At 39.8% G+C, this 25,282-nt stretch overlaps 1 protein-coding gene across 9 annotated transcripts in view; it reads right to left on the bottom strand.

Annotated features, from left to right (window-relative positions):
• Positions 1-3,134: 3,134 nt before the first annotated feature.
• cnot6l (CCR4-NOT transcription complex, subunit 6-like) overlaps positions 3,135-25,282 on the bottom strand; it is a 134,826-nt gene continuing 112,678 nt past the window's right edge. For 8 of the 9 annotated variants that reach the window (XM_069926773.1, XM_069926768.1, XM_069926772.1 and 5 more), the window contains one exon: positions 3,135-4,976. In XM_069926773.1, coding sequence (XP_069782874.1) covers positions 4,767-4,976 — 210 coding nt within the window. In that variant the 3' untranslated portion in view covers positions 3,135-4,766. Of the gene's footprint in view, positions 4,977-15,481; positions 15,578-25,282 lie in introns of all 9 variants that reach the window. The other variant, XR_011354200.1, reaches the window with a different exon arrangement.

Raw genomic sequence — 25,282 nt, 5'->3', positions numbered from 1 at the left:
AAATACACAGGTGCAAGGGAACAAGCAGACATAATTTAGCTCCATATATTAAGAGCAATACCTGACCTCCATATGAAATAAAAACCCTTTCTTTCAATCTTTCTAACGGTACATGCGAAACACACATTTGAGCTGCCAAAGGTTTAGAGGCAGGCTGCATGAACAGTTTCTGGCTTGGTTTGAATTTCTCAATTTACAGTTAACCAACTGCAGTCAAGAGTAGATCAGATACTGCACAACATTTAAGAGATTTTGCAAATTAAAAGTTTATCCTTTGACTAGTAGCACTTTTTGGAGTTAAAAAATTTAGCTGGTGAAAATCCAAGAACGTTCTATTACATACTCAATCCAAGTAAATAACCATCTAATAATATCAGCAAGAGCCAATTTTCTCTTACTAAACTACAACATTTTAATCCATTGATTCTGCAAAGAAACACACCATATTTTTGTGAAGGGGGGGAGAGAAGGAATATCTAATTGTTCATGCTTCAGGAGAATAAATACTACCCAATAACCAATGGTTCAATAGACTCCGGTGACCCAGCACAATCCACTTTCATTTTCCTATTAACCATGATCATTTTTAATCATAATTTTTTTTCTTTAAAAATTTTTAAAAAAATAAGTGGCCAAATGCTGAAAATGTTTGATCAGTGTTTCAAAAAACTAAATCACTGCTACCACATTTACAAACTATAATCTTTTAATACAATGCAGACAAGTTTGGCAAACAGAAGCACCACATGTCTCAAAGAGTCATATCACTCATTTTTTTTTGGTATTGAAAATCAATTAAAAATCTAAAATATGCACATCCAAGTTATGTAGCTCACTCTAAAATCCCACTAGGCATCTTTCAAAATTCAAAGAATGAATTTTAAAATAAATCATTATGAATTATGTCCAATTTAAATCTTCTAAAATTGTATGCAGAGGTGGCCTTGAAATTACACTTTCCAGAGATCAAATCAAGAAAATTCAAAAAAGTTTCTATAGACATCCTTTAGTTGTTCACTGTTTCAATTTGAGTATCACTGCACCAAGATCTTGGTGTCCTTAAACTCGAATCTTGTAGAAGTGGTTACAGGTGACATACAACATGCAAAAACCTGCATCCATTTCTTCTGCCATTATCAGAACTCAGTCCTTTCCCCAATGACATAGAGGTGGGGGAGCCAATCAGGTCAGCAGTCTTTGAATGATTCATTTATGAATTATGAGGGGAGAGGTCTGCAAAAGTAAATCAACCCCTCTCTCACTCAATTTAAAAGAAGTGCAATAATCTTTTTTTCAGTTCCTGGAGACTGATCCAATTTTAAAAAGTATTTAGAAATAGTTTCCATTAGCTGATGTGGAAAATGCATTTTAATTAGCTCAATTTAAGTCCTCCTTTGACATTCCATTAAAAGTACCTGGAAATTAAAGCCAATAAGTGCTTTACTTTTGGTACATGGTTTCAAAACCACATTTGTGGCTATCTGCAGGGTAGCATTAAGGTTGGCCTTGAACAATTCTGAGAAATACAAAGCAACCACTATAAAAATCTTTCTTCCTTTCTTCCCCAGCCCTTTTGTTCAGGTGCCTGCCTACTTTTCACTGATGCCTTGAAGGGCTGCTCAAGCCCTCAACATTGGTTACGCATCTTTACCTCCAATGGACGCTGCGAGACCTGCTGAGTTCCTCCAGCCCTTTTGTCTTTCCCCAACAATCACAACATATTTCACGTTTCATTATAAAAATCTGCCTTTTATAACTGAATTAAGCTATGAAACCCGTACTTCATTTTAAATGACATTAAGTGACATCAATGCTGAGTGATATGAAGCCTTGAAAAACTGGAATTCAGTAGCTTTTCAATCCGTTGAAGTTAGTAAGCACTTCTGATAAGAGCAATTATTACTGAACAAGGAAGGAGAAGCTTTCCACATCAAAATACATAATACCCAAAAAAGTAATGAAGACCTTTATGCATATCCAATCTGTTGCTGAGGATAGGTCTCCTCCATTACACAAAGGCAAAACCAAAAGGCAAGCCGTGCTAGGAATGGGATGGGGGAAAAAAAAGCTGGTCTCAGAACTTATTATGACATGGTGCAGTTTCCGACAACTTACTCTCCTTACACCAAAGATAAACATATTACAGAGCTTGTACAAAATTGTTTTTAAGTTGTTTTTCTTCTCTTTTTTTTTACATAAAATCTCACAAATCTTAATAGGTTTATTGTACAGAGTTTTAAAAGTTGCCTGGAGAAGGCCTGTCAGGTTTTCTCTGCTTGCTTCGGCAGTGTTGCTGCTCGAGCAAATTGAATGAGGCACATTGTTATGAAACGATTGACATAAATGTAACATACATGAACCTGACCATGTTTTCTTCACTTTTTTGCCTGAACAACTATGATCAACACACATACCAAATTTGCTCTCGTCGTATTTCACTTTTTAAAAAAAATGTTCTTCCCCTCAATTATTTGTATATTTTTCAGTAGTTATCTGTACTGTAAAGTATACAGTTGTGGAAAAATACATAGAGAAACAAAGAAAACCTGACAGTCTCAATTCATTTACATTGAAAGCAGTCAAAGTTTGCAGCTATTAATACTTAAATTTTCCCAAAAACTGTTTTCCTCTTCAATTATATAAAAAAAACCAAATATTCAGCAAATGGGCTCCTTGGAATTTCATGTACAATCATTATAGATGAATTTTAAATTCCATTTTATACATACAGATCTGACAAAATATTGGGAGTGAAGTATGGGAAGATAATATTGCTTGTCTTTATTAAAATAAATGTGTGAATGAATTGAAGTCATCAGGTTTCCAGAAGCAAGATCAAGACAATTATATGTACAAGGCCAAGGGTACGAAAGGTTCAAAAACTTCATTATCTCAACAAAAAAAGGCTTTAATATATATATCTATATAGATATACATATCTATATAGATATATATATCTATATAGATATACATATATATATCTATATAGATATACATATCTATAGATATATATATATCTATAGATATATATATATCTATAGATATATAGATATATATATATCTATAGATATATAGAAATATATATATATCTATATAGATATACATATCTATAGATATATATATATCTATAGATATATATATATATATTTTTGTATTTACTTAGTCCTTCTGGTCTCCCTCGGTCATCAACTTTGCCCTGCTGAATAATTTGCACCCTTAAGAGGATGACCTTCTTTCAATAATGTTGGCTTTAGGATTAAAGTGCTGACTTAAAACTTCAGATTTCAAGTAATCTTGTACCAAAAATCCAGTCAAAGATATAGGTGGTTACTGTATCTACTATAAGTATACCATGGCCACTTGTAAACTTTATTCAATGTAAAACTAGCATTACATCTTAAAACAGATTTTACACCAGAAGTTACGTTGTTTTGCTAATTCAAATAATCCCGCACATCGGTTCTTGAAGCACAGTATTTCTTTTCCCCTGAAGTGCTGGGGACACATTAGACAGATGTTATATTGACTGCACCAAAACCCATTTCTCTATAAAGTGCAATATGTTGTTGGAATAAACAACTTGAAAATTAACGACCATTAGATGGTGCTCTTTGACTGCAGAGTAATTTTAAGGTGCTGCACTGATCTCACAACCAAATTACTTTTAATGCACTTCAATTTCTACTTGCCCAATGTTTTATTTGGTCAAGAAAAATCTGGTCTCTACCAATCACTTCATTAAATTGTACTCTCTGTTGGCTAGTAATGCACATCATTGACTTGCACTTATGACCACCTTGCCCTCTTGGAAGGAGCTGACTGAATATTGGTTTAGGAATTTTAAAAAATGATTCATGCATCAATTTTTTTTTTCCAAAATCTCGACTTTCATTGACTTCCACAAAAGGACTTGTTATTTCCTTCAAGGGCAATATATTTTAACCTATTAATTTGGAAAATCTGAAGCTTGCCTCTCTCTCTCTCTCCAAAGAAATAAATAATGGGTGAAAATAGGTATGAACCATATACCATGCGAAGAAAAAAAGCACAAGAATGTTAAATCAAATTGTAGCTAAATAGTATTCCCTATGGCTTCAATGACCTCTACATTCAAAATCCAGAAATTCCACTAAACTGTTAAGTAACCAGAATAAAGAGAGGGACTCTGGACATCAATGGCAAAAACAGATTAAATGCATGAATGAATTAAAGTGAACAACAAAATATTTGATTGATACAGGAAAGGAAATGGAAGATGCCAAATGGAAAGGCATCAAATTCTTATTCAAAATTGTGAAATGCATCAAGACAGGTTTGGAAACAGATGCACAAATAGATCCAAGGCAACTCGGGCAGGGACAAAGCTCAGAACAAATACCTCAAGGTATTTTGCCTGTTGGTCTTTGGAAGAAGAATCAATGGCACTGCATAGCAAAGCATGTAATGCTGCTGTTTCAATGCCAGATTAGGTATATAATCCAACAGGAAAACATGAAAATAACACATGACATTATGAGATAAAACACTTTCAGAGTTGTGAACAATGCCTAGTTCCAGTGTCCCCTAGGATCGTGGTTAAACTCCAGCCTAGTGACAATACAGTGATGTAAACTACGAAGGAGTAATACTAGAAACTACAGAACATACATTTAAAAAAAGAGAATTTTTTTTTTTTTTTTTACAGACCATACTTCACTCCGTCATACTTTGATTTTACAACTGTACATGTCCATAAAAGCAGGCAGTGCTTCTCGGTGAGGGCTCCACTACCTCCTGCTGGGTAAGTGCACACCATTTAAAGGTGGCAAGGAAAGTTGAAGTTCAAGCTGTATTAACAGTGAGAAGTGGTCAGAAGGGATATGAGGATGTGGACATCCAGTGATAGAGTTTTCCACAAGCCACTGAGGATCCAAAGGGCCAAGAACACCCAGCACTTTCATTAGCGTCTTGGAATAGAAAATGTAGTCAATAACACCCTAGGAAACAAAAGAAAACAAAGATCATTTTGACATTAACCTACATCCTGTGAACATCCATCTACCTACATCGTATCACGAACACATTCGCTGTTTGAAGAAGAGTAAAACGATGGCTCAAAGGAAACAAAGGCTTGGGCCCATTATATTTCTATTACCAATCACAGGGATATATACACCTTACTGCACCCATCTCCCCATAGAAAAGTATTTTAAAAAAGATGCGAGGAAAGGGCTGAAATTACAAATCATCAGCTCTCGACTGTTAACCCATTTTGCACCACAGCAATAAAAAAAAGCACAAAAATCCTTTTGTACACAATTTTAACAGAATAAATCTACCAGCACTGAATCTCAATGAAAGTTAGCCCAAAATGAAGTTAGCCAAATCAGACTTACCCTTAGGTAGCAATGTTACATTTGGAATCACATGAATGCAGGCACTGGGTGAATGCAGAGAATTGCTGGAGGTGCCGACTTTCAAATAATATGCTCAACCAAACACCCGATTTGCCCACAAAAGAGGAACAGTCATGCAATTTATGCAATATTCTAACATTTAATGAACATCACTAATGCATTTTATCTGAATATTTATCTCATGGCGACTTATTCCGTGCTGAAGCCTCCACTTCCTTATGAATAGGATGTACATTTGTTAGTTTTCAAGCACTTGAAGATTTGTAAAATGTTGAAGAAATGCTGTGCACAAATGAAATATATTATAAACATTGAAGTTAAATGTTCATAATATATATATCTTTGGCTTGGCTTCACGGACGAAGATTTATGGAGGGGGTAAAAGTCCATGTCAGCTGCAGGCTCGATTGTGGCTGACAAGTCCGATGCGGGACAGGCAGACACGGTTGCAGCGGTTGCAGGGGAAAATTGGTGGGTTGGGGTTGGGTGTTGGGTTTTTCCTCCTTTGTCTTTTGTCAGTGAGGTGGGCTCTGCGGTCTTCTTCAAAGGAGGTTGCTGCCCGCCAAACTGTGAGGCGCCAAGATGCACGGTTTGAGGCGATATCAGCCCACTGGCGGTGGTCAATGTGGCAGGCACCAAGAGATTTCTTTAGGCAGTCCTTGTACCTCTTCTTTGGTGCACCTCTGTCACGGTGGCCAGTGGAGAGCTCGCCATATAATACGATCTTGGGAAGGAGATGGTCCTCCATTCTGGAGACGTGACCCACCCAGCGCAGCTGGATCTTCAGCAGGGTGGATTCGATGCTATCGGCCTCTGCCATCTCGAGTACTTCGATGTTAGGGATGAAGTCGCTCCAATGAATGTTGAGGATGGAGCGGAGACAACGCTGGTGGAAGCGTTCTAGGAGCCGTAGGTGATGCCGGCAGAGGACCCATGATTCGGAGCCGAACAGTAGTGTGGGTATGACAACGGCTCTGTATACGCTTATCTTTGTGAGGTTTTTCAGTTGGTTGATTTTCCAGACTCTTTTGTGTAGTCTTCCAAAGGCGCTATTTGCCTTGGAGAGTCTGTTGTCTATCTCGTTGTCGATCCTTGCATCTGATGAAATGGTGCAGCCGAGATAGGTAAACTGGTTGACCGTTTTGAGTTTTGTGTGCCAGATGGAGATGTGGGGGGGCTGGTAGTCATGGTGGGGAGCTGGCTGATGGAGGACCTCAGTTTTCTTCAGGCTGACTTCCAGGCCAAACATTTTGGCAGTTTCCGCAAAACAGGATGTCAAGTGCTGAAGAGCTAGCTCTGAATGGGCAACTAAAGCGGCATCGTCTGCAAAGAGTAGTTCACGGACAAGTTGCTCTTGTGTCTTGGTGCGAGCTTGCAGGCGCCTCAGATTGAAGAGACTGCCATCCGTGCGGTACCGGATGTAAACAGCGTCTTCATTGTTGAGGTCTTTCATGGCTTGGTTCAGCATCATGCTGAAGAAGATTGAAAAGAGGGTTGGTGCGAGAACACAGCCTTGCTTCACGCCATTGTTAATATATATATAATTAATGTTATATAACGTTCATCACTCTCAAAGCAATGTCTCAAAGTTGCACGCACAAATATGCAATTTAGAGCAAAGTAAGTCATCCATTTGAAACACGCTATGCCTGCATTAACAATACAATAGTCCTGGTCATTTTCATCCACTCTCTGTTCACATTGACTCATCAATTTAGTCTCAAACACTGATGGAATTTAGTCCTCAACCACGAAGAGCAGATGTGAATGACAGCCTCACAATTCTAAGGTAATTATTTTCTGATCTGACTCATGTGTTTTTGATCCTTCAACTAATGAAGACAGTCTGGGGCAATCACATACCATTCTTTCCTAAATTTAAATCATAAGGTAAAGGAGGTCTTTGTGCCAATCACTCTATGTCAGCTCTTTGAAAGACAAACAACTAACCCCATTTCTATTCCTATATTGTTAGAATTTAAAAAAAAAACTGGCTCAATTTGTGTTTAAACACAATAGTCGAATCTCAGTGAATATTGTTTCCATGTCTCAAGTCTTAATAGTTTTTACAATAGTGTTGGATATGGACATGCTTGAGGTTTTAGATAGTTTCACCTATAATTTATGCCTTTCATATTCTCCACTTCGCATTTTCAAAACAAAAACTATTACAATTAACACCTTCAACTTGCTTAATCTATTTAGTAACTAAAACAGTCTCCCCATTATGTCAACGCCCGTTTGCTCAACACACTTAGCTTACCTCTTCAAGTACAGTTTGTTAATTTTGAACGAGACATGTATACAAGTTGATCGTGCATACGATTGTGGACACAATCGTTCCCCAGAAGACACGTCACCAGTTCCAATCACTGGAAAAACTGCCTCTAATCATCAATTTTCCTCCCACCTTTCCAACCATTTTAAACTTAATTTATTATCTTTTCCCTGTTCAATCTCCCTTCAGTCATACCTTTGAACATTTTTACCTTGGACAAAGTTGCAAGTCTGCTACTGCTGTGTGACTTACTTGGCAGATTATTACATTTGTTTACAGTTCACTATACAACTTTAATATGGGTCTGACAAATCTAACTGTTCCCTCCATAGATCTTACATGACAATCTCGTATCATAAACTGAAGTGGCAGACAGTGGAATATAATAAATATAAAATTATATAGTTCCAGCAACTTAACAATGATAAATGCAAACAAAAAAACTCCAGAAGCTAAACTAAGATTTCTACCATAACTAGGATATGGCAAATTTAAGTTTGGAGGATCTTTCGTGGACTCAACACACTAATGGCATTGTGAAGAAGGCTCCTCAACACCTGTAGGTCCTCAGGATTTGCATACCAATCCTCAGGTTTGGTATGACGTCGAAAACCATGGCAAATCTTTACAGAGGTTTGGTGGAAAGCGTGCTGACTGGCTGCATCATGGTCTGATCTGGGGACACCAATACACCAGAGTGGAAAGCCCTCCAAAAGGTAGCCCAGAATATCACAGGCAAAACCCTCCCTACCATCGAGAACATTTACAGGGAACGCTGCCCTGGAGAACAGCAGCAATCATCAAAGACCCACACCACCCAGCACATGCTCTATCCTCACTGCTGCCATTAGGAAAGAGGTATTATCACCACAAGACTCACACCACCAGGTTCAGGAACAGCTGCTCCCCCTCTACCATCAGAATCCTCAATAACAAACTCAATCAGGGACTCATTTAAGGTCTCTTACTTCTGCATTTTATTGATTTTTTTCTCTCTCTGTATTGCACAGTTTGTTTATATTTCTTTACTTGTTCACATGTTTTTGTTGAGTACAGTTTTCTTTTTGCACTGTCAATAAGTGGCAATTCTCCTTGGTCCACAGGAAAAGGAATCTCAGCAATGCATGTATGTACTCTGACAATAAATCTGAAATCTCAGAAATTTAAGACCATATCAAAGTAATCCTATTTTATTAACTGGTGAGTAATGATAAATGACAATCGATATTTTATACACAATCACTGGCTGCAATAATTGATTGTGTTAAGATTTTTCAGATACAAGTGTGGACCGATTCTTTGAATCAAGATCCACACTCTGAATTTATACCAATAGTATCTTACAGCATGGTCAGAGACCCATTCTTAGGATCAGTTATGATGAGGCGACATCTGTTGGAGCCAAAGTCTTGCAACAGGCCGGGAGTCTGCGCACACAGTGGGCTGGATGACGCAATGCTCCAAGGCCGCAAGTATTCAGACACTTACAAAAATTGGCACTCTTATTTTTTTCTTCTACGATGGCAAATTTAACTTCAGTAAATCTCTTGTTAATCCAGCACATATAGGATTTTGATGGTGCCAATTGTAGATGTACCAGACTATTCAATGTTATTATGCTCCAATACACAATTAAGAAGAGAATAAAAACACTTGAAGGACCCAACAGGTCAAGCAACCTCTGTAGAGGCAAACTATCCAGGTTGACGTTTAGGTTTGAGACCTGTATCAGGACAGAGGGAACAGGAAAGAACCCAGTAGGTAGCAGTAAAGAGGATTGGATAGCTTTTAGAAATCAACAGATGGCAACAATATCAAAAAAAACTGGAAGGGGAAATAGAAATAGGAAGGTAAGCTTGTGAATAATATGAAAGGGGACATTGTAGTGGGCGCACAGCACGGTAATTACAGCAGACGGCATATCTCCATTATCAGGCAAGGTAGACGTCATCCATACATTCTCCAGACCTGTCACCATCAAAGGGCTACAGAAGTTTTTGGGAATGATAAATTTTTAATCACAGATTTATTCCCAGGATTGCTGACATCCTGCGACCCCTGTTTGACATAATCTCTGCTCCAAACAAAAACATTACCTGGACTGCAAAGGCAGAGGCCGCATTAATGTCCGGCAAAGAGGCATTAGCCAAAGCAGCAATGCTTGCACATCCAAATCCTGACCCTGCTTTAACGCTTAGCACAGATGCCTCGGGAACAGCTGTGGGTGCAGTTCTGGTACAATACATCAATGGCCATTAACAGCCCCTTGCCTTCATTAGTCGTCATCTAAGACCAGCAGAAATGAAGTACAGCGCCTTTGATTGAGAACTATTAGCACTTTATCTGGCTATATGGCACTTTCGTTATATCTTGGAAGGTCGACATTTCACCATATTCACAGACCATAAACTGCTCATTTTTGCCTTTAACAAAGTCACAAATCCTTGGTCGGCAAGACAACAACGACATTTGTCCTACATTTCGGAGTTTACCACGGACATACGTCATATTTCTGGAAAGGACAATCTGGTCGCAGATGTGCTCTCTAGATTAAGTGTGTGCCATATTCAAGGTGGAGTCAACATTGCTGAACTGGCTGCGGCACAATCCGTGGATCCGGATATACAGGCATACAGTACACCTATTACTGGACTTGACATTCAACAGGTGGCACCACAACAAGGTGGTGATATATCGTTGGGCTATCCTTGACCATTGGTCCCATTATCTTGGAGACGTCATCTTTCTGATGACATTCACAATCTATCACACCCATCCATCAGGGCTTCAGTCAAAATAACGTCAAAGAGGCATAATGTGGCATGCGCTGAAAAAAGATGTCGTGCAATGGGAACGAACACGTATATCCTGCCAATCTGCTAAAATTCAACACCACACCAAGGCACCCCTGCAGCCTTTCCCGACAATACGCAGATGATTTGAGCATGTCCACATGGATCTGGTTGGACCATTACCAGTATCACAGGACATGAGGTATATTCTCACAGCAGTAGACCGCTTCACACGATGGCCAGAGGCCATTCCATTAACAATCAGTGATACTGAGGCATGTGCTAGAGCATTCATCTTAAATTGGATTGCTAGATTCGGAGTGCCGACACACATAACTTCAGACCGTGTGGATCACAGTTCACTTCAGCGTTACGGGCTTCCTTGGCTTGTTTTTGTGGTACACAGTTCCACCACACTACTGCATACCATCCGCAGTCCAACGGCCTGGTGGAACGTTTCCATCGACAACTTAAATCTTCACTGAAAGCCCGACTCACCGGCCCCAACTGGGTCGATGAACTACCTTGGGTTCTACTAGGAGTATGAACACCTCCAAAAGAAGATCTGTCTGCATCGACTGCAGAATTGATGTATGGTACGGCCCTTAGGGTTCCAGGAGATATTAACTTCACAAGCAATTCAGACATGTACATCCTGCAACAACTCCGCAAGGGTATTGCTAACAGCAAACTATCCTCTACCAACTGGCATGGAAAACCTAGGCAACAAGTGTCCCAATCACTATTAAACACTGAATTTGTATTCGTACGAATACAGGTTCCAAGAGCACGGTTACTAAAGCCATGTGAAGGACTATTTCGTGTGATAAAGAGAGATGGAGTGGTATATAAATGAGACATCGGAGGGCATCTGCAGCTATTCAGCGTGGACAGACTTAAACCCACCCATACGGACCCTACTTCACCACTTCAGTGCCCTCAACACAGGTGACGTGGACGTCCGCCTAAGTTAAGCGTATCTCGTGTCTTAAGTTACGGTGACGATTCTGGGGGGGGGGAGGGGGCTGATGTAGTGGGCGCACCGTCAGTTCACAGTTCACAGACTTACTTGACAAATCGCAGGTTAGCAGTGCTGAGCGCCAAAGTACAGCGAGTGGATCAGATGAAGCCCCTGCCTAAAGGCGCGGGACGCTAATGGCTCATCGCTTTCACCTGTTGGTCCACAGGATCAGCAGCTGTTCACTAACGAGCTCGTTAACAGGTAGGGAATAAAAGGTCTGTAAATGTCTGCAATAAACCAGTCTTGAGTTGACTACCTTTGTGTGCGTTTGTCTTTATTTAGTAGCATCTACCGTAGTAGCCGCTACAACATCAAGTTTATTTTTTCCCCAGACATATAAAGACTGTTGGAAATTTTTTTTTGGAATATTTTATTTTTTCTTTTACCATCAAAAAACAAGGAGATAACACCACTGACTGTTAAAGAATTATATCAATATCTCTCAGAAATCTACATTCACGAGGTGTTTCTCCACCTCCCATTTCCACCTCCCCCCACAAAGGGAAAGACAGAGAAAAAAGAAAGAAAAAAAGTGGCACTTCCAGTAAATGTCCATAGAGACTGTGGAGCCACCCCCTTATATAATTACTTATATTAATCCATACTACTGGTAGATCTCTAAGTATTTTATCTGAGTGTGACTATAGCTGTGCTCCCGTTTATGTCACGGACTGTTGGAAAATTACAAAGTAACGGTGAATGAACTGAGTACAGGTACACAATCCTTTATCTGGAACCCTTGGGGGACATTGTGTCCCGAACTTTGGATTTTTCCAGATTTCGGAAAGCCAGACTTAGACCCACCCAAATTGTGCTGCCCACCCCCTTCCAGTCGTGCTGTCATCTCTCCCCTCCCCTTGCTCGTCCGACTCGCGCTGCCAGTCCTCCCCCCCCCTCGCCCGCCCGACTCATGCTGCTTGTCTCTCCCCCCTCGCCCGCCCGACTCGCACTGCCTGTCTCTCTCCCCCCTCACCCGCCTGATTCACGCTGCCAGTCCTCCCCCCCCTCGCCCGCCCGACTCATGCTGCCTGTCTCTTCCCCCTTGCCCGCCCGACTCGCACTGCCTGTCTCTCTCCCCCCTCACCCGCCCGACTCGCGCTGCCTGCCTCTCCCCCTTGCCTGTCCGACTCTCGCTGCTGGTCTCTCCCCCTCGCCTGCCCAACGCGCTGCTGGTCTCTACCCCTCGCCCGCCCAACTCGCGGGGCTGTCTCTCTCCCCACTTGCCAGATTTTGCAGCTTTCTGGATGTTAGATGTCCAGATAAAGGATTGGGTACCTGTATTTTGCATCAGTCTTCAATATGAAAAACACCAGTCATATGCCAGAAATTTGAGAAAGTCGGGGGCAGAAATAAGTGTAGTCATTATTACAAAGGAGTGCAGTAGTTTGTTGGGAAGGTGGATGTCTCCTGGACTGGATGAACCACATCCAAGGGTTTGGAAAGAGGAAGCTGAAGAGATTGTGAATGCATTAGTAGTGATCTTTTAAGAATTACTAGTGATGGGAATTGGTCTAAAGGGCTGGAAAATTGAAAATGTCACTCCACTTCACTCTTTAAGAAGAGAGAGATTAAAAAGAGTGGAAAAGGCCAATTACCCTAACTTCATCAGTTGGCAAGATTCTAAAGTGTATTATTAAAGACAAGGTTTTGGGAGTATTTGAAAACACAAGATAAAATAGACTGAAGTCAGCATGGTTACCTTCAGTGGAGACCTTGTCTGACTAATCTGTTGGAGTTCTTTGAGGAAATGACAAAGGAGAGCCAGTGGATATTATTTACTTGGATTTTATGAAGGCCTTTGACATGAGGCCGGTAAACAAGATAGGAGCCCTTGGTAATACAGGAAAGATACTAGTATGCATGGAAAAATAGCTGACTGGTAGAAGGCAGAGTGGGAATAAAAGGGGCTTTTCTGGCTGGCTACTAGTGACTAGTGATGTCCACATGGGACGGTGTTTGACCTGCTTTTCACGCCGTATGTAAACTATTTAGATTATTAAATTGATAGCTTTGTGGCTAAGTTGTGGATGATATAAAGATAGGTGGAGGAGCATGTAGTATTGAGGAAGTTGGACTGCAGAGTAATTTGGATATGTTCCCCACAGGAGGTTGGAAAATGGTGGAGGCATTAGGTATAAATAAGGAGGTAGTGAAACGGATTCAGCAATGGTTGGATGGGAGGTGTCAGAGAGTAGTGGTAGAAAATTTTCTGTCAAATTGGAGGCCGGTGACTTGTGGAGTTCCTCAGGGATCGGTCCTGGGTCCACTATTGTTTGTTATATATATTTACGATCTGGAAGAAGAGGTGGTAAATTGGATAAGTAAGTTTGCAGATGATTCAAAGATTGGTGGTATTGTGGACAGTGAGGAAGATTACCATAGCTTAAAAAGAGATATAGGAAAGCTAGAGGAGTGGGCTGAGAAATGTCTGATGGAATTTAATAGAGTTAAGTGTGAAGAGTTGCGTTTTGGAAAGGCAAATCTAAATAGGTCATATACATTGAATGGTAGACAATTGAGGAGTGCAGAGCAACAAAAGGATTTAGGAGTTATGGTAAATAGTACCCTCAAAGTTGATACTTAGGTAGATAGAGTGGTGAAGAAGGCATTTGGAATGTTGGCCTTCATAAATCAGAGTATTGAATTCAAGAGTTCGGATGTTATGATGAAATTGTACAAAGCATTGGTGAGGCCAAGTTTGGAATACTGTGTGCAGTTTTGGTCACTGAATTATAGGAAGGATATAAACAAAATAGAGAGAGTGCAGAGAAGGTTCAGAGAAAGGTTGAGCAGCCTGGGGCTTTTTTCTCTGGAGCGTAGAAGATTGAGGGGGGATTTGATGGAGATGTTCAAGATTTTAAAAGGGACAGAGAGAGTCAACGTGGATAGGCTTTTTCAATTAAGAGCGGGGGATATTCAAACCAGAGGCCATGGTTTGAGATTGCAGGGGGAAAATTATAAGGGGAACATCAGGGGAAATTTCTTCACGCAAAGGGTGGTTGGGATATGGAATAAGCTTCTGGCAGAGGTGGTTGAAGCAAGGACGTTATTTACATTTAAGGAAAGACTGGATAATTACATGGAGGGGAGAGGATTGGAGGGGTACGGACCAAGTGCAGGACAGTGGGACTAGGAAGGTGGGGATTTGTTCTGGCATGGACTAGTAGGGCCAAACTGGCCTGTTCTGCGCTGCATATGGTTATGTGGTTATATATACATAAATACAAGTTAGAATAGAAGTTAACTACCGGTGTCTTGGAGAGGCCGTTTTATCCAATGTCGTGGCACCCCTCATATTATTTTGCAATAGTACATAAAAATGTAGTATATAATGTTAGACTTCAACTTTTGTCTGCCGTGGGGGCGTGGCAAAATGGCGTAGAGGACAGACGTGCAGTCCTAATCCTCCCCAGCCAGTTTTTTTTAAAGTACCCGTGTTTAAACTTTAATTTAGGTATATAAACGCTTTAATTCTGTTTTTAAGTATATCAGTTGTCTATAATGGCGACTAATATTAAAAAACCTTAGGTTCAACTACAGAAAAAACTACTTTTTAAAAGTGCTGAAGAACTGAGGCCTACCTGTCCAGCTGGAACCATGGAGCTGCCGATAGGAGCCTCCAAGCAACAGGAACTCCAGCCAGGTTGAATATCACGCTGGCACCAGCCTTCTCCCCGCAAGATGGCACCGGCTTGTTGAAGAAATCGACCAACGACCCGCGCGTTTGCAAAGTCGGGCGTGCGGCCGATCTAATGGAATAAGGAACCCTTGGGCCCGCGCTACCGTCAGGCGCTGGAGACTGCCCCTGCGTAGCCCCTTGCTCTACCGGGCATGCGCGGTGCTTCCCGGGTCCGGGATCTGTTAGAACGTGTGTGGGCTGCGGTAGGGCCTGAGCAGCGGAATCCCAACATGGTTGGGGTGCTGTCGTCGGGTGTCCAAACCCGCAGCCACACGGGGAAAGTCTTGACAAAGAGGGAACAAGAAGAGGACTTGCCTTATACAGCTAGTTCGCAGGAACAACTGGAGGAGGAGTTTGAAGAAGGTTGGTCTCAAGATGTGGCAATGGCATCCGGACTGAACTCTATTTTTACTGTGTTGGAAAGGATTGCTTGTTATATGGATATTACGTCTCATCAAATGACTCAAATGCAATCTACAATGTCTGAAGATTTATCTACGCTAAGAGAGAGGTTAATAAATGCCTTAATTCAGTAGATGTGGTACAGGAGAATTTAAAAAAAATTGAGACAGCTTTTTCTGAATGTAAAGAGTAAGTTTAACATAATAAAGAAAAAGTAGAAAAAGTGGAAGATTTGTTTGTGGACTTGGGGAATTCAGAAGGGAGAATTATTTAAAAAAAATAGATTCATTGGAAAATCAAAGACGGAGAAATAAAGTAAAAATTGTGGGCCTTCCGGAAGATATGGAAGTTGTGGATCTGATAAAATTTTTTAAGGATTAGATCCCTGAGATGTTAGGTAAAGAGTTCTTTCTGGGTGATTTGGTACTGGAAAGGGCACATAGAGCGTTGAAGAGGAAACAGTTACCGGGTCAACCATCACAAGCAGTGTTAATTCGGTGCTTGAATTATCAGGATAGAGAAATGATTTTACTGTTGGCAGTACAGAAGGCAAGACAAAGTCAAGCCCCAGTGATGATTGAGAATAATAGTTTTTTTTAAAATGTTGATTTGAGTCAAGAAATTATCAGACGTCGACATGAGTTAAATTCGGCCAAGGAAATGCTGTGACGGAAAGGATACAAGTTTGCTTTTCGATATCCTGCAGTGTTGAAGGTTTTTTATGGCAATTATCAGTCTCGATTTTTTGAGAATGATCATGATGTATTGGTTTTCGCTAATTCGTTACCGGATTTACGTGGTCAGGGAAGAATTTCACCGTCGTCACCCAAAAGGGCCAATGGACATGGAAATGGACAGAATGGAAAGAACGGGAAGAATGGGAAAGATGGGAAGAAGGAGGCTTTGACACACAGTCCTAGTGATGTTGAGAATTCGAATCAATCTTTGGGACTGGAGTCCCAGGGCTGAATATATTAATGATGCTGAATTACATTCTTATATATATTGTATTTCTGGCTGGGGAGGGAGGTGGATGGCACTGGTATCTTTGATAGTCATCTGCCACTGGTGGGGTGTTCCACACCCAGTTTTTTAGGGAATTAGGGTGTTTTTTTTTCTTTTCTGGGGGGGGGGGTGGAATTAATTGTATTCCTTTCCATATTAACTTTTTTTTATAACATTAGGGGAGGGAGAGTAGATTTTGTTTATTAACAGGAGAGCATTTTTTTTATATTACATGCTTAAATTGATAGTTTATTAAAATGTCAAGTTTGAAATTTGCAACTTTTAATGTTCAGGGATTAAATTCAGGGATTAAACGAAAGAGAGTTTTAGCTTATATTAAGAAAATGAAAATTGATATTGATTTTTTTTACAAGAAACACATTTGACTGAAAAAGCACATTTGAAATTGAAAAGAGATTGGGTTGGTCATATTTTTTTTTCTTCATTTAACTCTTAAGGCAAAAGGTGTAGCGATTCTTGTTCATAAAAATTTATCTTTTGAGTTACAGACTGTAGAGGGGAATGCTGGGAGGGTTTTAAAAGTGGACTGTAAAATTTTTTATGAACTCTGGACTTCACTCAATATCTAGCACCTAATGTAGATGATGAATGTTTTACTTCAGACGCTTTTTTTGTTATTGTCAAGCTAATGAAAATATTTTAGTTGGGGGAGATTTTAATTGTGTTTTGGATCCATTAATGGATAAATCCCCAAAATGTATCAGAAAATCAAAGATGGCGATACAAATTGGGGCTTTAATAAAATACTTAAATTTGGTAGATATTTGGAGAAGGATTTTTCTTTTTATTCTTCTAGGTATGATTCCTTTTCTGAATAGATTTTTTTTAATAGCGTCACATTTACAAGGAAAGGTATTGCAGGCAGATTATAAAAGTATAGTAATATCTGATCACTCTTTATTATTTTTGAAAGTTCAAAGGTGTTATGTCCATCTTATAGATGGAGGTTTAATACAATGTTGTTGAAAAAACCTGAGTTTTTGCTTTTGTTAAGAAACAGATTGATTTTTTCTTAATAGAAAATGTTAACTCTGTTCAAGTAGATTTGTAGTATGGGATGCGTTAAAGGCTTATTTAAGAGGGCAAATAATTAGTTACACTACTAAAGTTAAGAAAGGGTATATGGCTGAAATTATTAAATTAGAAAAGCAGATTGATGAATTGGAGAAGGAATTTCAGAAGGTAGTAACAGAAGATAGCTTTGACTAGATTGAAACTGTGATAATACATTACAGACTTAACAATTTGAATGTTTACTTAATTGAACCAAACAACGATATTATGAGTGGGGTGAGAAGGCACATAAAGTATTTGCGTGGCAGTTAAAGAAAGAGCAGTCCTCAAGGGTTATTAATGCTGTTAAAAAGGATTCAACAGTTACCTATAAACCTCAGGAAATCAATGAACAGTTTTATTCATTTTATAAAAAATTATATACTTCTGAGGGGAAACAGGATAAAAATGGATCTATTGATTCTTTTTTATCTATATTAAAGTTACCAGCATTAGATGAAGAAGATATTTTAGATTTGGAAGCTCCGTTCACAGATCTAGAAATTAATCTATGATGGAAATGCCTAATGGTAAGTCACCAGGTGATGATGGGTTTTTGGTGGAATTTTAAAAAGTTTTTTTTATGAAGATTTATCTTCGGTGTTTGTGGAGGTATTACAACAAGTGACTGAACATTATGAGTTACCAGAATCTTGTTCTAGTGCTTTAATTACTGTAATTCCAAACAAAGATAGAGATCCATTAAAGGTCTCTTCATATAGACCTATTTCTTTATTGAATGTGGACTATAAAATAATAGCTAAATTGTTAGCAAATCGGCTTACTAAATATTTACCTAAATTGATACATGTAGATCAAACAGGTTTTATTAAAAATAGACATGCTTTGGATAATATTCTTCGACTAATTAGTTTAACCAATGCATACCGACGGCAGCCCAACTTGATGTGGAAAAAGCTTTTGATAGGGTCAAATGGAATTTTTTATTTTAGGTCTTGGAAAAATTTAAATTTGGCCCTTTTTTTATTGGCTGGGTTAAAGCTTTATATACAAACCCGACTGCTAGGGTGGTGACAAATGGACAAATTTTGTCGTTATTTAAATTAACACGTTCTACTCGACAGGGTTGTCCATTGTCACCAGCCCTATTTGCGTTGGTCATTGAACCGTTAGCTCAATTAGTACGGCAAAATGAGTAGATACAAGGGATGAGAGTTTTGGATGAAGAGTATAAGATAAATTTATTTGAAGATGATGTTTTGATATACTTAACAAATCCGGAACAATCTTTGCTGCATTTATGGGAATGTTTATTACAGTATGGATCATTATCTGGGTATAAAGTTAGGTATAAAAGTGAAATTTTAACCGGTAGGTGGAGATTATTCAGTTTATAAAAAATGTTATTAATTTGAAATGGACAGAAAAATTATGTTCCATTGTTGAAAAAGATAAAAGCAGACTTAATTAAGTGGAAAAACCTTCTGTTAACTTTAATTGGTCGGGTTAATTGTATTAAAACGAATATTTTTCCACGTATTCAATATTTGTTTCAATCAATACCGTGTTTTCCTACAAGGAACTTTTTCCAGGATTTCAATAAAACTAGGGAATTTTTATGGAAAGGTAAATTACCAAGGGTAGCATTAAATAAGCTTTCTTGGAAGTATGCATTAGGTGAATTGCAGTTACCTCATTTTCAGAATTATTATGAGGCAGCCCAACTTAAATTTATTAGTGGTTTGATGGATTTGGATCAATCTCCAAGTTGGGCTCAAGTTGAGATGGCATGTATTTCTGAAACTGCAGTACATCAATTTATATTTCGGTGGAATATAGATTTATTATGGGAGTATAATGTGCCGATATTAAAACATCTATTGATGTTATGGACAAAAAAGAATAAGACTATAGGATCAAAAGGTAAATTATCTATTTTAACGCCATTATATAATAATCAGCATATTCCTTTTTCATTGTTTTAATAGTCATTTAAAGAATTGGGATTTTAATGGGATAAAAATATTGCAGGATTGTTTTGTAGAAGGTCAATTTCTTTCTTTTACTCAATTGAAAGAGCGTTTTGATATTGCTGAAGCTTCTTTATTTCTTTATTATCAACTTCGGTCACTGGTTTAAAAAAATGTATGGTTGAGAGATGGTTTTACCTGTATTGTCGGAGTTTGAGTCTTTGATTTCTTCTATGTCTAAAAAGGGTTATATTTCTGTTATGTATCAGGTATTACAAGATAATATGGACAAGTTGGAATGGGAGAATGGGAATGGGAGAAGTCAAAGTTTTAATTGGAAAATGATTTAACTTTTGTTTTTCCTGAAGATTACTGGATGGATATGTGTCATGATAGTGTTCTTTGGCTTGGCTTCGCGGACGAAGATTTATGGAGGGGGTAAAAAGTCCACGTCAGCTGCAGGCTCGTTTGTGGCTGACAAGTCCGATGCGGGACAGGCAGACACGATTGCAGCGGTTGCAAGGGAAAATTGGTTGGTTGGGGTTGGGTGTTGGGTTTTTCCTCCTTTGCCTTTTGTTCGTGAGGTGGGCTCTGCGGTCTTCTTCAAAGGAGGTTGCTGCCCGCCAAACTGTGAGGCGCCAAGATGCACGGTTTGAGGCGTTATCAGCCCACTGGCGGTGGTCAATGTGGCAGGCACCAAGAGATTTCTTTAGGCAGTCCTTGTACCTTTTCTTTGGTGCACCTCTGTCACGGTGGCCAGTGGAGAGCTCGCCATATAACAGGATCTTGGGAAGGCGATGGTCCTCCATTCTGGAGACGTGACCCATCCAGCGCAGCTGGATCTTCAGCAGCGTGGACTCGATGCTGTCGACCTCTGCCATCTCGAGTACTTCGACGTTAGGGGTGTAAGCGCTCCAATGGATGTTGAGGATGGAGCGGAGACAACGCTGGTGGAAGCGTTCTAGGAGCCGTAGGTGGTGCCGGTAGATGACCCATGATTCGGAGCCGAACAGGAGTGTGGGTATGACAACGGCTCTGTATACGCTTATCTTTGTGAGGTTTTTCAGTTGGTTGTTTTTCCAGACTCTTTTGTGTAGTCTTCCAAAGGCGCTATTTGCCTTGGCGAGTCTGTTGTCTATCTCATTGTCGATCCTTGCATCTGATGAAATGGTGCAGCCGAGATAGGTAAACTGGTTGACCGTTTTGAGTTTTGTGTGCCCGATGGAGATGTGGGGGGGCTGGTAGTCATGGTGGGGAGCTGGCTGATGGAGGACCTCAGTTTTCTTCAGGCTGACTTCCAGGCCAAACATTTTGGCAGTTTCCGCAAAGCAGGACGTCAAGCGCTGAAGAGCTGGCTCTGAATGGGCAACTAAAGCGGCATCGTCTGCAAAGAGTAGTTCACGGACAAGTTTCTCTTGTGTCTTGGTGTGAGCTTGCAGGCGCCTCAGATTGAAGAGACTGCCATCCGTGCGGTACCGGATGTAAACAGCGTCTTCATTGTTGGGGTCTTTCATGGCTTGGTTCAGCATCATGCTGAAGAGGATTGAAAAGAGGGTTGGTGCGAGAACACAGCCTTGCTTCACGCCATTGTTAATGGAGAAGGGTTCAGAGAGCTCATTGCTGTATCTGACCCGACCTTGTTGGTTTTCGTGCAGTTGGATAATCATGTTGAGGAACTTTGGGGGACATCCGATGCGCTCTAGTATTTGCCAAAGCCCTTTCCTGCTCACGGTGTCGAAGGCTTTGGTGAGGTCAACAAAGGTGATGTAGAGTCCTTTGTTTTGTTCTCTGCACTTTTCTTGGAGCTGTCTGAGGGCAAAGACCATGTCAGTGGTTCCTCTGTTTGCGCGAAAGCCGCACTGTGATTCTGGGAGAATATTCTCGGCGACACTAGGTATTATTATATAGTGTTACTAGATTGACAAATGCACGATATGGAATGGTTAATTATAATTTTTTGCATCAGTTATATTGAACTCCTGAGAAATTGAAACAAATATGGCTTTAATAATTCAGATTCCTGTTTTACATGTGGTACATGTGTTAGAACTTTTTTTTACATGCTGTTTGGTCTTGTATGTATGTACAACCATTTTGGGAAGAAATTAAGTCAATGTTGGAAAAATTGTACAAGATTAAGTTACCATTAAATCCATCTGTTTTTTTACTGAGTTATGTGATTCCTTTAAAAGGATTGGGGTTGGATAAATTTCAAATCGCATTTGTACATTTAGTGTTGTCCGTTGCTCGAAAATGTATAGCAAGTACATGGAAGGATAAGACAGTGATTAGTATAACGCGATGGCTTAATGAAATGAAAGCTTGTATTGGTATTGATAAAATGCATGATAATTATTCTTTTTTTGTTAATAAGGTCATTATATTTGGAATATATGCATTTAGAGGTACTTTGATTTATTTTATTCTTTTTTTAGTTTTTTTTCATATATATTTCTTTGGCTCTCCTCAAGAGAACTGGATGAAGGGGTGGGGTTTCCCTTTTTTTTTCTTTATTTTCATAAATATAAGTTTTGTTGTGAAGTGCATTTTGTATGTTTACCAATAAATTTTCAATAAAGTTTGAAAAAAAAAACCTTTTGTCTGCCGTAAAGCAAGGAGTCACCATAAGCACTATAGAGTGCTCCTAACAATAAGAGAAAGAGAAGTAAAACAGAGTTCAGATACCGAGTGTCCATGCATTCACCTCCAGCACTCTTGCAGCCTCTGCTGCTACAAAGACTCTCTGTTCAAACCATTTGCATCCTGAGCTCCATGTCCAAACCCAGAATTGGACATTTTGGCACCCGCATTTTGGTGACGGACATTTTGGTAAAAAAGCCTTTTGTAGTCCTTTGGACATTTTGCCACCCACAGTTTGGCTCTGGACAGATTGGCCCAGCTCCCCATCTCACTCACTGTCTGCTGGCCAAGGTCCTGCTGCACTGCCTGGCATTGTAGCATTGGCTTGGCATTTCAGAAACTATCACCCCTGGGAAACCCCTTTCCCGGCAAACAAGGGCTTTCGAAGCCCATAATTTTGCTTAATTATTTAATAAATATTTTTAAATAATTTAATTGGTAATTTTTGCAACAACTGGATCTTTTTAATGTGTTTTTAATTTTTAATACCTTTAAATTAAATTAATTATTTATTCCAATTAGACATAATAAATATATCATTATAATTTATCAAAAGCTCTTGTTTTTGATTCTTCCTTGACTGTTTTTAATAAGCTACAAAAAGCCCTTGTTTGCCAGGGAAGCGGTTTTCTGGGGAGAGGGAGTTTCTGCAATGCTGAGGTTTCAGGCAGTTTGATGGGACAGCAGATTGTGAGGGAGTGTCTGGTGTCAAACTGTGAGGGCCAAAATATCCTGGACCCCTCCAAACCACCTACACAATCAAGAGGCCTTCACCGCCCAAGGCCCTTTGGAAGCCCCTCTTGCTCTCAGCGTCCTCTTAAATTTTGGTTCCCATGAACCAGTCGCCAGCAGTCTGTGTGAGACCTTTGACCGCTTATCGCCAGTGTCCTGAAGCCTGTGTGGGTCCTTTAGCTGCTAAGCCCCTTGCTGGTCCTTTGCCATTGTCATGTTCCCTGTAGGGCCATTCCCCCATGTTTCTCCTTCTCAATGGGGGATAGTCTCCCTGTTTCTGGTGCCCTGTGATTTGTTGCTCCCCTGGAGTCTGCAACCTCTTGTAGTACGCTGCCCAGCACAGGTGATGCCATCTTTGGCACAGATCTCAGTGCTTACAGCCCTTTAAAGCCATGCAGCAGGACTCTGGAGCAGAGCCTGTGTCTCTGCTCCTCACTCTCCTGAATCCACACCAGTGGCAAAGCTGCTGTTAAAGCAACACTGCCTTTTTCTAATAGAGCATCAAAGGTTATGGAGAGAGAGCAGGAAAATGAGAATGAAAGGAACAATCCATCAGCCATGATTTGATTGTGAGCGCAGACTCAAAGGCCTAATTCTTCTCTTCCACTTTCTGGTTTTAAGAGGGTAAGAAGGTGACAGGTGTAACCAGATTGAAAGGGGCTGATGATTAAATGGAACAGTGTGGCAATGCATGGGAAGAATAAACAAAGGGAAAAAGAATAAAAGATAGATAGACATGGTATGTGTGGAGGAGAGACCCTGAAGTGTGGATCCAACTCGACCCTACTATTTGTTTCACTATACCTCTTTCCGGCTTTCCACAGAGATCACTCTCATAAGATTCCCTGGATTCTCATCCCTCACATTAATTGTAAGGGAATGGGACAGGTAACACCTACCCCTTCAACTTTTCCCCTTTTCCATCACCATCATCCAACGACTGAAACAGTTCTTGCAGGTGAGGCACAGGCTCACCTGCATCTCTTCTAAACTGATCTACTGTATTTGGTGCTCAAAATTGGTGTTACCAGGCATGGATGGCGATCATTTTGGCAGAGCATCTATACTCTGTTTACACAGCCATCTCAGCTGTGAGTTGCATGTCATTTCAACTCTCCTTCCCATACCCATGACAATTTGTTTGTCGTTGGCCTCGTGCATTCAACGAAGAGGCCAAACTTAAATAGGAAGAACTTTTCATTTCCCACTTGAGTTGTATTTTTTTTTTAAATTTCAGTTAAATTGGACATGCTGAGTTCTTCCTACATTCCGATTTTTGTTCAAGATACCAGAATCTGAAATCTACTTTGCTTGTACGCTTAATTCATTTTTTCTTTAAATGTTACAAAGTAAATGTACTTTTACCTGTAAAAGCATTTAAAGTGAGTGCAAAAACAGAGACCACCCCCCCCCCCCCACCCCTTGCAGGTGAATAGGGAAACCACCTGAGAGAGTGGATGAGGAGGGAAAAAAAAATTATTTACTTCTGAATGGCTAAATAATGGATTATTGGAGTTTTACAGTTTTTATTCCATCTCTGACAATTTATTTTTGTTCCCCCCCACAACCCCCATTAATGCCCTTGCCTCATTCCGAGAGAACAAAGTTTATTTTGCCTTCTCTTTTCCAGATGGTTAACATTTACAAACTCTTCCTGAGCATTTCTACAGTTCATGTCAGTTTGATCCCACAATTTAATCATACTATTAAAAACACTTTAATCTATTATTTTAGTTATGCTTGATTTGGCACTTGTCTCTCAGAATGATTCCTGTCAATTAAAATGAATGGAACTGTTCAACTTTGTAGTATCTAATGATTAACCATATAACCATTTACGGAGCGGAAACAGGCCATGTTGGCCTTTCGAGTCCGCACCGGTTCACTGATTTTGTGTGCCCTCTTCAGGCAGTATTCTGATTTCCAGTAATAACTAGTGAGAACCTCGTTTCCGTTGCAGGACTTCACAAGGAATGCAACATCAGAGCGCAGTTGGAATGTTCAAGATTTTATTGAGTATTTTAGATTGTTAATCTGGCCCTTCCTGCAAAATGTCGTGTGGGTCCGCCCAAGCACACAAGAATGATGGATTTGGTTTGAAAGATAATCCAATGGGCAAATACATTTTCCAAATATTTAGACAACAAGCTGGCTGAGTGTTCACAAGTACAATATTTGGCATAATTTTCTCTTAAAACATGCACACAGCCTTAATTAGGGGATAAAAATTTAACTCTACACCATCACCACAAAATTAGTCAATAATGGTTCATACCCAACAAGGAGGTGAAAAAAAGTCTGCAAAACATAACCTCAACATAACAGTAATCGA

The sequence above is a fragment of the Narcine bancroftii genome, chromosome 3, assembly GCF_036971445.1.
Source record: "Narcine bancroftii isolate sNarBan1 chromosome 3, sNarBan1.hap1, whole genome shotgun sequence".
NCBI classification, from domain to species: Eukaryota; Metazoa; Chordata; class Chondrichthyes; order Torpediniformes; family Narcinidae; genus Narcine; species Narcine bancroftii.
This window is presented reverse-complemented; position numbering and strand designations above follow the sequence as displayed.